General features: G+C 30.0%; 2 protein-coding genes across 2 annotated transcripts; one reads left to right on the plus strand and one right to left on the minus strand.

Annotated features, from left to right (window-relative positions):
* Nucleotides 1–433: 433 nt before the first annotated feature.
* Nucleotides 434–3,940, plus strand: LOC109808937 (putative magnesium transporter NIPA1). Its single transcript, XM_020372138.3, has 9 exons — nucleotides 434–624; nucleotides 708–890; nucleotides 968–1,024; nucleotides 1,264–1,354; nucleotides 1,559–1,719; nucleotides 1,802–1,929; nucleotides 2,049–2,186; nucleotides 3,257–3,349; nucleotides 3,613–3,940. The coding sequence occupies exons 2-9, from the start codon at nucleotides 764–766 to the stop codon at nucleotides 3,793–3,795; spliced, it is 978 nt and encodes a 325-aa protein (XP_020227727.1). The 5' UTR covers nucleotides 434–624; nucleotides 708–763; the 3' UTR covers nucleotides 3,796–3,940.
* A 9,489-nt stretch (nucleotides 3,941–13,429) lies between these two features.
* On the minus strand, nucleotides 13,430–16,347 carry LOC145956610 (uncharacterized). The gene is made up of 2 exons (XM_083072158.1): nucleotides 14,788–16,347; nucleotides 13,430–14,467 (listed from the first exon to the last, which is right to left on the minus strand). The coding sequence occupies exons 1-2, from the start codon at nucleotides 15,950–15,952 to the stop codon at nucleotides 14,433–14,435; spliced, it is 1,200 nt and encodes a 399-aa protein (XP_082928284.1). The 5' UTR covers nucleotides 15,953–16,347; the 3' UTR covers nucleotides 13,430–14,432.
* Nucleotides 16,348–17,184: the final 837 nt, after the last annotated feature.

A 17,184-nucleotide genomic window follows, 5' to 3' on the forward strand; every position in this document is an offset into this window, starting at 1 on the left:
AGGATTAATGAATTATTTTCTTTGGTACTCAATCTCTCGCAAGTTATGAATGCACTTGGACAGTCGTCAAGATATAAAGGGCTACGTGGTCGGTTAATATTTGTCTCTAATGTAACTTTGTTGAATAAATTACCAAATTAATTTCTACTGTAAGCATTCATTTTGATTCTTTTTAATCTTATTTTCTACTGATTAATTATTAAAATAAATATCTTTGTATTGCTTGTCTAATTGATACTTGTAATTTATTATTAAGTAAAATGAAATTTTGCTTGTCTAATTCAAGGGTTAAAAAATAAATAATTATTGATCTGTTAGAGTATAACATGTTAAGTAAAAGGTAACTAAAAATGGTAAAGCACGTGAAGAAGGGGGATAGGGTGGACAGTTGGTAAGAATGGAGTGAAATAAATAGACTTATTTTTGTAATTTTTTTTTGGAAGACATACGTATAGTTAACGATTTAAGCGTTACCTGTTGTGTCTCAATTCCCCTCTCTCCCGTCTCCGGAGAGAACGCCCTATCATCATAATTTGAATCTTTAATTTTGATGCTCATCACTTTCTGATCATACCAAGATGGGGCTTTAGCTACAATACTCTTTGGCAGGCTGCCAAGAAGAAGGTACCCTTCTCTTTTGTTTTGTTTAATTATTATCTCTTGGACATTTAATTTATTAATTAATTATGCATGCGTGGGTGATGAAGGTCAAGGCATTCTGTATTGGACATCTTGGCCCTGCTTGATTCGTTAGTTCCAAACCATGGGGGCATCACATGACAACGTAATTGGTCTTATATTGGCCGTCTCTTCCAGCGTTTTCATTGGTTCTAGCTATATAGTTAAAAAATTGGGTCTTAAAAAAGCTGCCGACAATGGCAATAGAGCAGGTTCGTCATCCCCTCTCATCGTTTCTGTTTTTTGTTTTTTAAACATAAAACAATATTTGTGATTTTAATTTTATCAGCCACGGGAGGGCATTCGTATCTGTGTGAACCCTGGTGGTGGGCTGGAATGATTACAAGTGAGTATTTTCATTTTCCCTCCTTTTACCTATTCAAATCAAATCAAATATATAAACAGTATTAACGTAGCGTTTCTGAATGCTTAAAACAAATTATGACTCCATTAATCAATCGGGTCTCGATCTAGTACAGAATAATTCTTCACACATACGTACAGCTCAGAGAAGTTTGTAAACGTCATAAAATTTCTTCAAGACAACTTGCTAAACTGTATATATATGTTCAAACCATTTTGTAGTGATCGGTGGCGAAATAGCCAATTTTGCAGCCTATGCATTCGCTCCAGCACTCCTTGTAACACCTTTGGGAGCTTTAAGCATCATTTTTAGGTTAGCAATATAATAATAATATTGTTTTGTTCCTTCCTTCACAATCATATTCGTAGCACATACTTGTGCTTTCTGTGCAAGAAATTCAAGAGAAACAGTTACAGCTTCATGCGTGTTTATATATATATATATATATATATATATATATATATATATATATATATATATATATATATATATATATATATATATATTATGATGCAGCTCAGTGCTAGCTCACTTCATATTGAAAGAGAAATTGCACATGTTTGGCGTGCTTGGGTGTGTTCTCTGTGTGGTCGGATCTACGACTATTGTTCTGCATGCACCGCATGAGAGAGCCATTAGCTCTGTTAAGGAAGTGTGGCATCTTGCTACAGAACCGGGTATGGGTATTTTTTAGGCCTTAGTTGCTTCAGTGGATTGAAGTCAATGACATTCACATGGATTTCTTTTTCTTATGAACAGGTTTTATTGTCTACATGTTCATTGTTGTGGTAGTGGTTACTGTTCTTATTGTCCGTTGTGTGCGAAACCATGGACAGGGTCACATGCTGGTATACATTGGAATATGTTCTCTCACGGGCTCCATGACGGTATTAATCTAATGTGCTAATATTCAATGCTTAGTACGCACATATATCATGGATCACCGTATAAACTTGGCTTTCTACAATTACAATTGAACTTAATGCTGATCCTACTTTTTATATAGGTTATGAGTGTCAAAGCAGTGGGAATCGCTTTGAAGCTTACATTTGAAGGGAGTAATCAATTCATTTACTTTCAGACCTGGTTCTTCACAATTGTTGTCGTAGGATGTTGCCTTTTGCAGATTAACTACTTGAACAAGGTAAGCTTTGGTATCATGTCTAAAATTAATGCATCTGCTCTCGGCAGCCATCATGCTGTATCTTCAGAATACTTCAAAATTATTAGCCTATACTAAATCGACTCCCGAGAGTAACTTTTTGTTACGATTTTTTACTTATGGTCTTAGTACTAGTACCAAAAACATGTCCACCGTTTCTGAAACCGTGACATTTTTTTTTAAAATATTGGAGAAATTACAAAAATGATCGTGAGATCAAACCTACACATTTCCTTAGGTTTAATGATATTACACCTAATGTCTCTACTTATTTTGACCTACACAAACCATTATCAATTTATCTAATAACATATTGTTAAAGCAGAAAAACCTTTTTTTTATTTTTTATTGTTGTAATTAATTATTGTTACTTGTATTAGTGTGTAAAGTTCTGTTATAATTATATTTGCTTATTCCAGTGGATAATATCCTGTTAAGTATCTAATTTTAGGCAAATCTATATACTTGATAGTGAGGATATGTGTTTTACTAACAACATTTATAGACTCATGTATGATGTCATTTTTTATGTATCTGCCTTATATATAAATGAAAAATATGCAGAATGATATAATTATTCAACAAATACAAAATTGCTCTATTTTTTACTATTTCCTCTTCTCTGTTTTATGATTTTATATGATTTTTATGTTTTATACTTTCGCTGCCCATTGCGTATCCTAACACATATCACCATGTGTTATAGTTTTTTAATGCATATTTCTCTTCATTTCTTATAAATGTCATGAATTATTTTTTAATATAAAACTTGGATGCAGTATTCTATTTACGTGTTTTTGATGTTATTTTTCAATCATATGTATGTATTAATATCGCGATCTACAGTAGTGTGAGCATACTGAACGCGTTATTCTTAATTCGCGTTAGACTGTTTCTCAATTCTCATTTCTCACAATTCCGTTTTCACACAAGGATGAACAAAACTTAGCCTGCAATCTAATTCTGGGAGTGGAATGGCTTCCTTTTTATGCTATTAATTAATTTCCAGTGAACCTTACTTGGTCTCAGCACTCTCTTAAACTTGTTTGTAGGCTTTGGACGCGTATAACACTGCTGTTGTGTCCCCAGTTTACTACGTCATGTTTACATCATTTACGATCATCGCCAGCATTATCATGTTTAAGGTGACATGTTACCAGCTTCCATGTTACATTTCCTAATTTTATTTAATAGTGATGCTTCTAAATTATCTGGACACATGATGGTAGTGGTGGAATATGCATAAAATCCTAAAAGCAGTCAATGAGGAGAGGAACATTGAATATTCACTGTTGAGAATATATCCATATGATTTGGCCCATCATATTATATATCCGCATAGCTTTATAGTGTTGTTAGGTTAATTTACACTATCTAGTCTTAAAAAAATATATCTTGATTGGTGCAGGATTGGGCGACGCAGGATGCATCGCAGATTGCAACTGAGTTGTGTGGGTTTGTGACAATTTTATCAGGGACCTTCCTTCTTCACAAAACTAAGGATATGGGAACTAAACCCTCAGAGGCCACGGTTTATTCAAGTCCCCAACTTCCTAAGGATACTCGCACACATGAAACCATCCAAATTTAAATCTATGTTCCCTCCTTAGCTAACACCGCTACTGTTTGGTTCTAACAATCTTGTAATTTCTCTTATATAAATATATATCAAAGCGAGAAATGTGATGAAAATATGTAGATAAATAGATTAAAACAAGCCTTTCTCTTTTGATTTACCCCATTCTCCTATTTTTTTTCAACAACCGGATCCGGGGAATAACCAAAAGTTTTTAAAACATAATACTCCATCATTTACTTTTTATTTGCTAGATTTTTAGTAAATTCTTATTTATTCATTTATTATCTTCAAATTTCAAGATAACATTAATTATTATGTTATCTATTATATTCCTAAATCTCACCTAATTTTTAATTAGTTTACACATGACAACTAATATGTATCTATTATGAAGTAAAAAAAAAAGGATAAAATATGGAAGCATAAAAATTATTTTATAAATCAATATTATTTGACACAAATGATAGCGACTTGTGTCCTTTAATCAAGATATTTAGGATTTGAATATTAACGTTGAGAGGAGAATATTTACTTTGTAGATTAATCATTGCTTTCAACAATAGATATTTCAATGATAGATATTTCGTATTAATATCAAAGTTATCTAAAAAAAATCATTTTATAGAAAAAGTTTATTACAATACCAAGGTTATAATAAAAAATTAATCTGTAAAAAATAAGAAAATTTACTAAATTTATTAGTTTGTATAAAATTGTTAGGATACAAATAAGTCTCACATCGATAAAATAAGAGAAAAAATAATAACTTATAAAACACACACATACTCCAATGTTAGAGAGATCTTTTGGGTAATGACCAAAAATAAAATCGTGAAGACTTAGTCTAAAGCGGACAATTTCTCATCATTATAGAATATGTTTGTGTAATAACCTTATAAAAATAATCTTCACAAAATATTCAATCAGACAAATATCATAAAATAACTCTATTGAAAATAAATCTTAAATGATTATTATAAAGGAATGAAGATAATCTTAATTAGCGCTTTGCTACATATACTTGGGATTTGAACCTAAGCATAAAAGTCCACCTAACACGTGGTTATGCCCGATAACCTCCTGGATGCATACTCAAACTATCTAATGTAAAAACAACTTATTAATATGCACGCACTTGCACATAAATCACAGTTGCATAATGTAAATCAATGCATACAAAGAATGTACAACTATACTTAATTACGAGTTTGGCAACATTTCAGTGGCTAGAAGCAAGCCAATTAATGAAGCAAACCTAACTCTATTTTTAATTGCCGAATTAACAACCATATATTATAAAAATGAGCGATCGATGAAAGGGACAAGATCAAGAAGGGACTGAAAATGAATTATTTTTTATTATTTTTTCATGTTCAAGTTTATTAGCTTGCTAATCTTTTAGTTTGTCATGTAATTTTTTTTATTCATCATAATTATAATAATAACACCAAATTTCAAATATAAAACCCTACACATATTAGAATTTTTTACGTAAATATTATTTTTTAAAAAAAAATACCCAAATAACCACTGTGCAGGTTTATTTACACAAATAGAACCATTCACTGTTCAAGCTCAGAATTCGGTTCCCGGGGAACCGAATTCTGAGCATCAAAGTGTATTTTTTTTTGTTTTTTCAACTCAGAATTCGGTTCCCCGGGAACCGAATTCTGAGTTGGTTATATATATATATATATATATATATATATATATATATATATATATATTTTTTTTTTTCGTGTTTGCAGGGAAACGTGGGCAGATGTTGGAAGCGGAACGGCCCGTTCCGAAAGTAGAACGGGTCGTTCTGCTTAAAGGAACAGAGTGAAATTTCTGAAAGTGAAACGGGACAAGAACGGGCCGTTCCAGCGTTAAGAACGGGCCGTTCTTGGCCCGTTTCACTTTCAGAAATTTCACTCTGTTCCTTTAAGCAGAACGGCCCGTTCTGCTTTCGGAACGGGCCGTTCCGCTTCCAGGTCTGCCCATGTTTCCCTGCGAACACAAAAAAAAAAATATAAAACCAACTCAGAATTCGGTTCCCCGGGAACCGAATTCTGAGTTGAAAAAACAAAAAAAAAAATACACTTTGGTGCTCAGAATTCGGTTCCCCGGGAACCGAATTCTGAGCTTGAACAGTGAATGGTTCTATCTGTGTAAATAAACCTGCACAGTGGTTAATTGGGTAATTTTAAAAAAAAAAAAATAATATTTACGTAAAAAATTCACACATATTACTTTAATCTTTTTATCATTCTTAGTGAGTTGTTTGTTTCTAGTGAAATATTTGTCATGTAATTTGACTTTTATTGTCGTTGTCTAACTTGAAATATATTATTATTATTATTATTATTATTATTATTATTATTATTATTATTATTATTATTATTATTATTATTATTATTATTGAAAATCAGACTTGATGAAATTCACTAACATGATCAGTTGCCAACTTGACCACACATCGTTTTTAGAACTATTAATATAAAATAATGGCTAATCCGTCCTTATCTAATACATATATTTAATTCCTTGATTTCATTATTTATGAACATCTTTTTAAATTCACATTCACACCCTAATTTTAGAAAGTAAAGATCAACTAATATCACCTCTAGTTGGCTCTCTTTGTCATCATAAAATACGAGTTAATCAGTTATACATTGTTAGTGTAAAATTTTTTTATACTAACAATCAATCATATTTTTTAATAATGTCATGTCAGTTGCTTATTTAATGAAATAATAATAATAAAAAAATAATTTAAAAGATATGGTTGGTTGCCAGTATAAACTAAATAATTAAAATAAAATTATATTATAATAATGTCATGTCAGTTACTTATTTAATTTTGCGTTTTTATATTTATAATTAAAAGTACATAAACTAAATAATTAAAATAAAATTATATTATAATATGTTAAATTTTAAAAACAAATATGTTATTATTTGATTTATAAAATAAAAATAACAAATATCGTAAAATTAAAAAAAATTTAAAAAGCAGGCTCCATGGCCCTTAGCGCCACACATTTGATATATTTTTTTTTTGCAATAATGACATTTTATTTTTATTTTTACGTTTTTATATTTATAATTAAAAGTACATAAACTAAATAATTAAAATAAAATTATATTATAATATGTTAAATTTTAAAAAATAAAAATGTTATTATTTGATTTATAAAATTAAAATAACAAATATCGTAAAATTTTAAAAAATTTTAAAAAAAGTCTCCATGGCCCATAGCAACTTCAATTTAAAAAAATTAAAAAAAATTTAAAAAGAAGGCTCCATGACCCATAGCGCCACACATTTTATATATATATATTTTTGCAATAATGACATTTTATTTTTATTTTTGCGTTTTTATATTTATAATTAAAAGTACATAAACTAAATAATTAAAATAAAATTATATTATAATATGTTAAATTTTAAAAAAAAAATATGTTATTATTTGATTTATAAAATTAAAATAACAAATATCGTAAAATAACAAATATCGTAAAATTTATAAAAAAAATTAAAAAAAGGCTCCATGTCCCATAGCGAATTCAATTTAAAAAATTTAAAAATTAAAAAAAAAAGGCTCCATGGCCCATAGCGACTTGAGTTTTTTTTTAAATTTCAGAAAATAATATTAGTTATTTATTTGTTATTAATTTAATTTTATAAATGTTATTTATAATTTTAAGTAATTATAAAAACTAAAGGTAAAAAAATATAAATAAGTTATTATTTGATTTTTAAAATTAAATAAACAAATATTGTAATATTTAAAAAAATTTATAAAAAAGGCTCCTTGGCCCATAGCGACTTCAATTTAAAATATTAAAAAAATTAAAAAAAAAAAGGCTCCATGGCCCATAACGACTTGAGTTTCTTTTAAATTTCAGAAAATAATATGAAAAAAAAGGCTCCATGGCCCATAGCGACTTGTGTGTCTCTGGTCTCCATCGCTCTACCAAAGTCATTAGCAAACCAGGACTAACTTTGATGTAATTAAGACGCGCTATCCATCCGAAACCAGCTTGATCTAGTAACGAAATTATTTGCTGTGGAACTCCCGCAATTCCAGTGCGCGTGGGAGCAGCACGTCGTGCTAATAGTCTCCTGTCTTCTTCTCTGTTCCAAACATGCCGTGACACATGTATATTTTGCAACGATAATAAATCATCGTCGACGGGTTCACATGTGACACGCATACCCTTAGAAGATGATGATGATGCCATCTATAACAAAATATAATAAAATTTATTATTTTTGAACACATAATTTATTTTTTTAATTTAATTAACATGATATAATCTATACGAAAATAACACACTAACAACCTTAAAAAATATATGTATATACATCAATAAATTACACATAATCAAAATATTGAATTTTAAAATAAATCACAATTATATCAATTTAAAATTGAAATATCATTATTTTTTAAATAAATATAAATTAAACACTAATATAACTAAATAAATTACACAAAATTAAATTTATTAAATTTAATATTTAAATATACTTTTTTTTAAATAAATTATTTAAAATGATATAGGCTTTGGCCACTTCACAAACAGAAAAAAATATACTCATAATAAAATAATTACGCAGAATTAAATTATAAAAATTAAAATTTAAATAAAGTCAGTTTTTATATAATTTATTGAAGATAATATAGTCCAAAACGACTTCACAAACACGAAAAAATATACTACCAATTAAATAATTACAGACAATTAAATTATAAAATTTAAAATTTAAATAAAATCTGTTTTTATATAATTTACTTAAGATGATATAGTCATAGCGACTTTCAAAAAATTACACAAAAAAATATAACAATACCAAATTAAATTACAATAACTAAAAAAATAAATACAATTAATTAAATTACAGAAAACAATAAAACACAAAATACCTCAAAGGCAAAATACCTCTGGAGATCTACGGAAATCCAAAAAAACAAAATTAATCTGAAATAATAATTAAAATATATATAAGTTACAAAAATTTTAAAAATAACAAAATAATTTATAATTAAATTAAAGAAATGAGAAAAAATGCTTACCTAAACTGCACTCGCTGGCTGAAGGAACGAAAGTGAAAGAAGTTGGGGACCATCACTGAAGGTAAAAACTGTCTTATATACACATTATTTTATTTTATTTTACTGTTTCAGGCCACGTGTCAAATTACTATTGGTTCAAATCGCGGTAATTTGACACGTGGCTGGGGGTAATAAATTTTTTCAACTACACCAAGGGTCACTATAGCCCATAGCGCCTCAGTGCCGCTTTGGGCCATAGCGCCCCATTTTTTTTTATTTTTTTTTCCTTTTTAAAATATTTTCACTTTATATATTACGAAAATTTTAAAAATTATATTTTTTCTTATTTCAATTCTTTTTTTCGCTTTTATCCAAAAAAAATTTATAAATTATTTATCAAATTTTATATTTATAAAATTATAGATATAATTTTAAAACTGGCGCTATGGGCCATAGCGCCTCAGTGCCGCTATGGGCCATAGCGCCCCATTTTTTATTTATTTTTTTTTCTTTTTAAAATATTTTCACATTATATTACGAAATTTTTAAAAATTATATTTTTTTCTTATTTCAATTCTTTTTTTCGCTTTTATCCAAAAAAATTTATAAATTATTTATGAAATTTTATATTTATAAAATAATATATAATTTTAAAATCGGCGTTATGGGCCATAGCGCCTCCGTATCGCTATGAGCCATAGCGCCTCACTTATATTTTTTTAAATAATTATTTTAGTTTAATTATTATTTTTTAGCAAAATTTATTTTTTATTTTTCTTATATTACGTTATTTTTATTCATTTTTTTCTTCGCGTAATTTTTTATATTTTTAAATTTATATTAATATATTTTTTATATTAGTTATATAAATGTGTTGTTATAGGCTATAGCGACTTCAGTTTTAGCCGTATTGAGTCGCTATAGCCTATAGCGACTTTGTTTGAGTCTCCACCAACTGCAGCGACTCTACTAATATGGTGTTCATGGCTTATAATCAGACCCAAAATTGTCACGTGTCACTGGTGTCGCTATGGCCGTAGAGAACAGCCCCAAAAGTGTAATATATTTCAGAACAATCCCATTTTGGTAAATAGTTTGTAAAACTGTTCTAAAATAGTCGTTTAGCCGGATTTTGATTAATTTGTTTAGTTTGTCGGGTTATTATTCGAAGTTGAACTTGTGTAAACAGTGAAATGATATAAAATACTTTTATATTTAAAATATAAAAGTAGTTTATTATATATATATATATATATATATATATATATATATATATATATATATATATATATATATATATATATATATAACACAAACGAGGTTATAAGATATAAAAAACGTGAGCAAAATTTGATTTCTCAAACTCTTTAACAAGTATAAGATGTAATTTTTTAAGGAAGAAAAATATGTTTCGCAACTAAAATATTTAATGTCACCCAAACTTTAATATAATAAAGTAGGAATGACTGGGATAGAAGTATATAGTAAAATACTTTGTATTCTGCTAAATAAACATTTGTTATGTAGTTACTTCATATTCTAACAGTTAGACGAATTTCTATAAATTTTATCAATATCTGCGAGTAAATATAGATATTTGTAAGTTTTTAAAAAGTAAAAAAAAAAAAAGATATTATAAATAATTTTAAATTTGTACTTGATATTAATTATATAAAAATATTAAAAATAAATAATTGATTTTAATTTTTAAATTTGGAATTAATGATAATTTTTTAAAATATTAAAAATAATATAAAAAATATAAGATAAAAATATAAATATTTAAATAATTTTATTTAATGGGTATCTATAAATATAAATATTACCATATTTATCCTTATTCCATTTATAAACAAATACAAAAATATCTATAACTATTATCTATTAATATCTATTTAAACTATCTATTATAAATATTACCATATTTATCCTTATTCCATTTATAAACAAATACAAAAATATCTATAACTATTATCTATTAATATCTATTTAAACTATCTATTTATTATTCATAACACATGCCATGTTGTGAAAACAAAATTTAAAAAGCATGTCACCAACAACAAAGGCTAATGACTATCATAGTGTGTGGGCAGTGGGCAGTGTAATTCGGGTTGGATTTTCTACCGCAAGCCCCCCTTTCACTATATAAAGGAAAGATATAAAATAATCATGATATTATTCATATTTTATTAATTTTGATATTATTTGCCATTATTTCGGAAAATTTTAATTTTTTTGTAAAATATGAAATTGTTATGTTATAAACGAACCGGAATTGAAATCCTATATACAGATTCACACATAATCTTTCACAATTTTGCGGGGCATCAAGTCACGAGTCTCACCACAATAGCTAATTAACTTTCATTCATATTAGATAGGTACCATGATATACCAATTATTTCGATATTCTTTTAGCAAAATGAAATTTAAACAGAAAATAAATTAACATTAAAAACAAAACAAAATAAAATAAGGCAAACGATAAAGAGACTTCGAGATCAATGTTATGTCACCAACAATTTTTTTTAGCGTATATTAATATTTATATTTAATAAGAAAAATGCAAACACGAAGAGAGAAAAAGTAAAGAAGAATAGCACGTAAAATGATCAAAGACTTGCATTCTTGTTATTAGCCATATGCACAATATTTATATACAAATCAGCTAACAGAGGTGAAATAACAGAAGTGAAACGGAATAACAGAAAAGTCGGTGCAACTTAATAATAACTAGTTGAGTAAAAACTAACTATAGTTAAGAGCCCCCCCCCCCCCAAGCTGGGAATGGATATCATGCATTCCCAGCTTGGAACAAATGTTATTAAAAATAGCGGGAGAAAGGGCCTTCGTAAAAATATCAACAAGTTGAAGAGAAGACGAAATGGGTAGAAGTTTGAGCAGTCCAGCATGAAGCTTTTCACGAATAATATGACAATCGATCTCGATATGTTTCGTACGTTCATGAAAAACTTGATTTGAATAGCAGACTGATTGTCACAATATAACAAAGCAGGTTGGACAAAGGAAACACCAAGATCAGTCAATAGATAGGTAAGCCATTGAAGCTCACAAGTAGTAGTTGCTAAAGCATGATATTCAGCATTAGAAGAGCTGCGAGAAACTGTGGATTGTTTCTTTGAACGCCAGGATATTAAAGAATTCCCGAGATAAACAGAAAAACCAGTGATGGATCTTCTAGTGTCAACACAGCCAGCCTAGTCAGAGTCACTGAATGCTTTCAGTTGAATAGAACTATTAGCATCTAAAAATATCCCAGAACCAGGAGCACGTTTTAGATAGCGAAGGACACGAAAAGTAGCCTGATGATGAGTAGACGTTGGGTTGGAAACAAATTGACTCAAATGTTGAACTGCATGTGTAATGTCTGAACGAGTAGTCGTGAGGTAGATGAGACGACCAATTAGACGACGATAAGTAGATGGATCCGAAAGGAGTGTGCCAGAAGAAGCATGAAGACGTGTGCCAGAGTCCATGGGAGTCGAAGCAGGACGAGATGCTAGCATCCCATTATCAGAAAGAATATCCAAAACATACTTTCGTTGGGATAAATGAATGCCTGACGCATTACGAGCAACCTCTAGCCCAAGAAAGAACTTCAAATCCCCGAGATCCTTGATCTTAAAGGTTTGATCAAGAAGATAAGTGATATGGGTAATTTCATGAATATTGTTACCAGCAAGAATAATATCGTCTACATAAACAAGGAGAGCTGTAACCGTAGTTGAGGAAAACTTGAGAAAAAGAGAGTGATCAGACGTGGAGTGTTTGTACCCATGAGAAACCAAAAAGGAAGAGAGACGAGCATACCATTGACGACTGGCTTGCTTGAGGCCGTATAGAGAACACTGTAAACGACATACTTGACCTGGTTTCAAAAGAGATAATCCAGGAGGAGGCTGCATATAAACTTCTTCATGAAGGTCACCATGAAGAAAAGCATTATTGACATCAAGCTGTTTAAAATGCCACTTATGTATAGCAGCAAGGGCAAGAAGAAGGCGCACAGTAGTAAGCTTAGCCACCAGCGAGAAAGTATCAAGAAAATCAAGGCCTTCTTGTTGTGTATAGCCCTTGGCAACGAGACGGGCTTTGTAACGTTCAATGGATCCATCTACATGATGTTTTACTTTATATACCCAACGACACCCAATGGCTATTTTGTGAGGAGGAAGATCGGTGAGAACCCAAGTCTAATTGGCTTCAAGAGCAGTGATCTCGTCGTGCATGGCTTTAAGCCAACAGTCAAGCTTGGAGGCCTCAGCATATGTTTTAGGTTCAGAAATAGATGAAATAGACATAATATATTGACAAAAAGATGGAGAAAGACGATGATAAGAAAGAAAATGATGAAGGGGATAACGAATACCTGGAGCAAAAGTGATCCCACTTGATGTAAAGGCGGTATGAAAGTCTCTAAGGTAAGCAGGAGGTTGACGTAAACAGGTTGACTGACGAATTGGAGAAGGGGAAATATGAGATGAGTCATCTGAATGAGACGTAAGGGGAGAAGAGATAGGTGACGGGTTGGGAGAAGAAGTAGAGTTGTCTAAAGGATAATAAGGTATAAAAGAGGTAGATATAGGAAGAGAAGGAGAGCCAGAACAAGATGTGGGTGAAATGTGGACGTAGGGAAAATAATCTTCATAAAAGATTACATTTCGGGAAACTAAAAGGGTACGAGAATGTAGATTATATATGAGATATCCTTTTGTATGTGGTTTAAAGCCAAGAAATATAGAAGGATGAGCTCGAGGGTCGAGTTTTGTACGATGAGCAGTAAGTGAGCTTGTGTAACACACACATCCAAAAATGCGAAGATTAGAAATATCACATGGTCGAGAATATAGTTTTTCGAAAGGAGAAGTATTATTTAAAAATGCAGTGGGAATGCAGCTTATGAGATATGTTGCATGCAAAAGAGCGAAACACCAAAAGTTTGAAGGTAGATTAGATTGAAAAAGCAATGCGCGTGTAACGTTTAAAAGATGCTGATGCTTTCATTCCACGATGCCATTTTGTTGAGGTGTTTCTATGCATGTAGTTTGATGGATGATCCCGTTATTCATGAAGTATTGATGCATGGAAAATTAAACACCATTATCAGAACGTATGATCTTTATAGTTTTTCCAAACTGGTTTTCTATTTGGTTAATGAAACTATGTATGTGAGTACGAGTCTCACCTTTTGAAGACATAAGGAAAATCCAACAAAAATGTGTATGATCATCAACCACTGTGAGAAAATATTTATGTCCATGCATAGAAGTTGTGGAACATGGACCCCATATGTCCATATGCATAATTTCGAAAGGTTGAGATGCATGCGAATTACTTAAAGGAAAAGGAAGACGTCTTTGTTTAGCGTGATGACATGTGTTACACATAAAATCCTTATTACTTATCAAACACGGATAATACTGTTTCATGCACTGCATACGATCATGATATATATGACCTAAACGGAAGTGCCACAAGTCAATAGGTATTTTATTACATCGAGGATGAACAACGCTAGTACAGACAGAATGGGAAATGACAGGTTTAAGTGTAATTTGGTAGAGACCACCATTTACATCAACTGTACCAATCTTCTGCTTGTTGGTCATGTCCTGAATGACACATGAATTGAGATAAAAAATTAGTTCACATTTGAGAGAAGAAACGAGTTTAGAAATTGAAATGAGATTAAAAGTAAAACTAGGAATGTATAGGACATCAGTCAAAAAGAAAGACTCTGTGAATTTCACCGTTCCAGAATGAGTAGCAACAAGGTGTTGTCCTGTGGGAAGTTTAACTACAATGGGATTTATAGTAATATATGAAGAGAAATTTGTTAATGATGAAGACACGTGATCAGTGGCTCCTGAATCTAATATCCAAGGAGTCGTGTGTGGTGTAATTGCAGAACAAACGACGGAAGGACATTTACCTGGATTAGAAGATGAAATAGAACTGATCTGGTTAACATGTGAAGTGTGTGATGCTGAGTTTCCATTACTTGGCTGTTGTATTAAAGCTAGTAGGGCTTGAAACTGCTGAGGTGAGAAGCGGAGATCTTGGTTCTCAGAAGTCTGTTGATCATTATCAGTGACCTTGCCATCACCAGTCACAGTGCTATTCACACTAGCGTTCTTGACGTTATATAGCCTATGTCCAGGTGGAAAACCATGTTTACGATAACAAATGTCTATCGTATGCCCACTTTTTCCACAGTGTGTGCATATCTTCCCATTGCGATTGAACATTCCTTTACTACCTTTATTATCATTATTCAAAGGAAACCCGTGTTTGCAATAGCAGACGTTTTCATTGTGACCAGCTCGTCCACAATAAGAACAAGCATTTGAAGAGTTAACTGCATTGATCATTGTTCCTTTCGTTTCTGAGTTAACCTGTATCATAAAATTGTTTCCAAGAAGTTGACGTTCTTGTTGTGCAACATACGAGAAAATTTTAGAGAGAGGAGGCGATGGATCCATGAGTAAAACATGTGATCTGACATTGTTGTATTGATCGTTCAATCCACGGAGAAACTGCATTGCTCGGTCTTCTAATTTGCGTTGAGCAATAATCGAAAGAACATTACACGTGCATCTTGTAGTACAAGCACAAACAGGATCTGGCCTAAAATTTTCAATTTCATCCCAGACAACACGTAGCTTAGTGAAAAACTCAGTTACAGAAAGATCACCTTGTTTTATGGAAGATGCTTCAAACTGTAAATCTGAAACTCGAAGAAGATCTCCTTGTGCGTAGCGTGACTTCAAATCTTTCCAAATCTCATCAGCATTTTCCATCCACAAAATACTATGACGAATTGAGAGAGAAACTGAATGAACAAGCCATGAAACAACCATGTTATTGCAACGGCGCCATGCAGTGTAGACAGGATCCGATTTCGGTGGCTGTGGAGCACTTCCATCAACGAATTCAACTTTGTTCTTTGCGTTGAGTGCAGTTAATACCGATCGACTCCATGAGTGATAATTTGTTGAATCAAGTAATGGAGATACAAGTGTTGTTGCTGGATTTTCACTTGGATGAAGGTAGAGGTAACTATGCATATTTGGAGCTTGCTTTGATGCGTCATTCATGGCGGTAAAGAATAGAAAGAACACCGAAATAAGAGTGCACAGCGGAGCTCTTCAATTGAAGAGCTCTGATACCATAATAAGAAAAATGCAAACACGAAGAGAGAAAAAGTAAAGAAGAATAGCACGTAAAATGATCAAAAACTTGCATTCTTGTTATTAGCCATCTGCACAGTATTTATATACAAATCAGCTAACAGAAGTGAAATAACAGAAGTGAAACGGAATAACAGAAAAGTCGGTGCAACTTAATAATAGCTAGTTGAGTAAAAACTAACTATAGTTAAGAATATTTTCATTATAATCCATTAAACAAATATGAAGCAAATGTGTAAATAACGAAAATATGAAAAATATTTATATTCATTATAATTTTAACCTAATTTTTTATTTTATTTTTAAATATATAGAATTGTGGTAATTAATTTTAAAAAAATTCTCTCAAAAGCTATTTAAATTGTTTCAAACATAGCTCAACTCAAATTTAAAGCCTACAACTTTAATTTGTGGAAGATGAAAAGAATAATATAAACTGATATTAAAGTCTCATTAAAAATATGTTTTGGATGCACATTCCTTAATATTATCGCAACATTTATATTAAAAATTATTATTAATTTTACTAATAATTTTAATTATATATATACATATATATATATATATATATATATATATATATATATATACTGTAATATTACCTTATAAAACTTTATGTAAATTTTGCGGAAGTTTTTTTACATTAATATTTTATTTTTTAGTTGAAATATAATTTTACAGAAGATATTTTTATTTTATTTTATAGATTATATATAATTTTATGATGAATTTTTTTAAAGAAAAGTACTAGTTTCAAAAGTCGTCTCCTTTATATATTTATTATATCATATTGTTATATGAATTTTAAATGGATCAATAATGAATTACATTACAAAATATTTATGTATTTTTTTGTCTAATTTTTATTATTAATATTACATCATGTTTTATTATTAATTTTGCATAAAGTTTTATATGTTGCCAATTTTTTAAATTTAATTTTTATTTTAATTTTAAATCAAACAATATTATTAATTAGTAAATTTGTATAATTAGTGATTAGTAATGAAACGTTAATGAACATTCATTAATATTTATTTAGACTAAAAACATAAAATACATATATTTATCTAATTCTTTAGTTATTTACTTTTTAGAATGAAATATTTATTTTATATGTTTTAACTAGAAGTTATGGA

This window comes from Cajanus cajan, chromosome 3 (genome assembly GCF_000230855.2).
Source record: "Cajanus cajan strain Asha chromosome 3, NIPB_CcT2T_4, whole genome shotgun sequence".
Classification (NCBI taxonomy): Eukaryota; Viridiplantae; Streptophyta; class Magnoliopsida; order Fabales; family Fabaceae; genus Cajanus; species Cajanus cajan.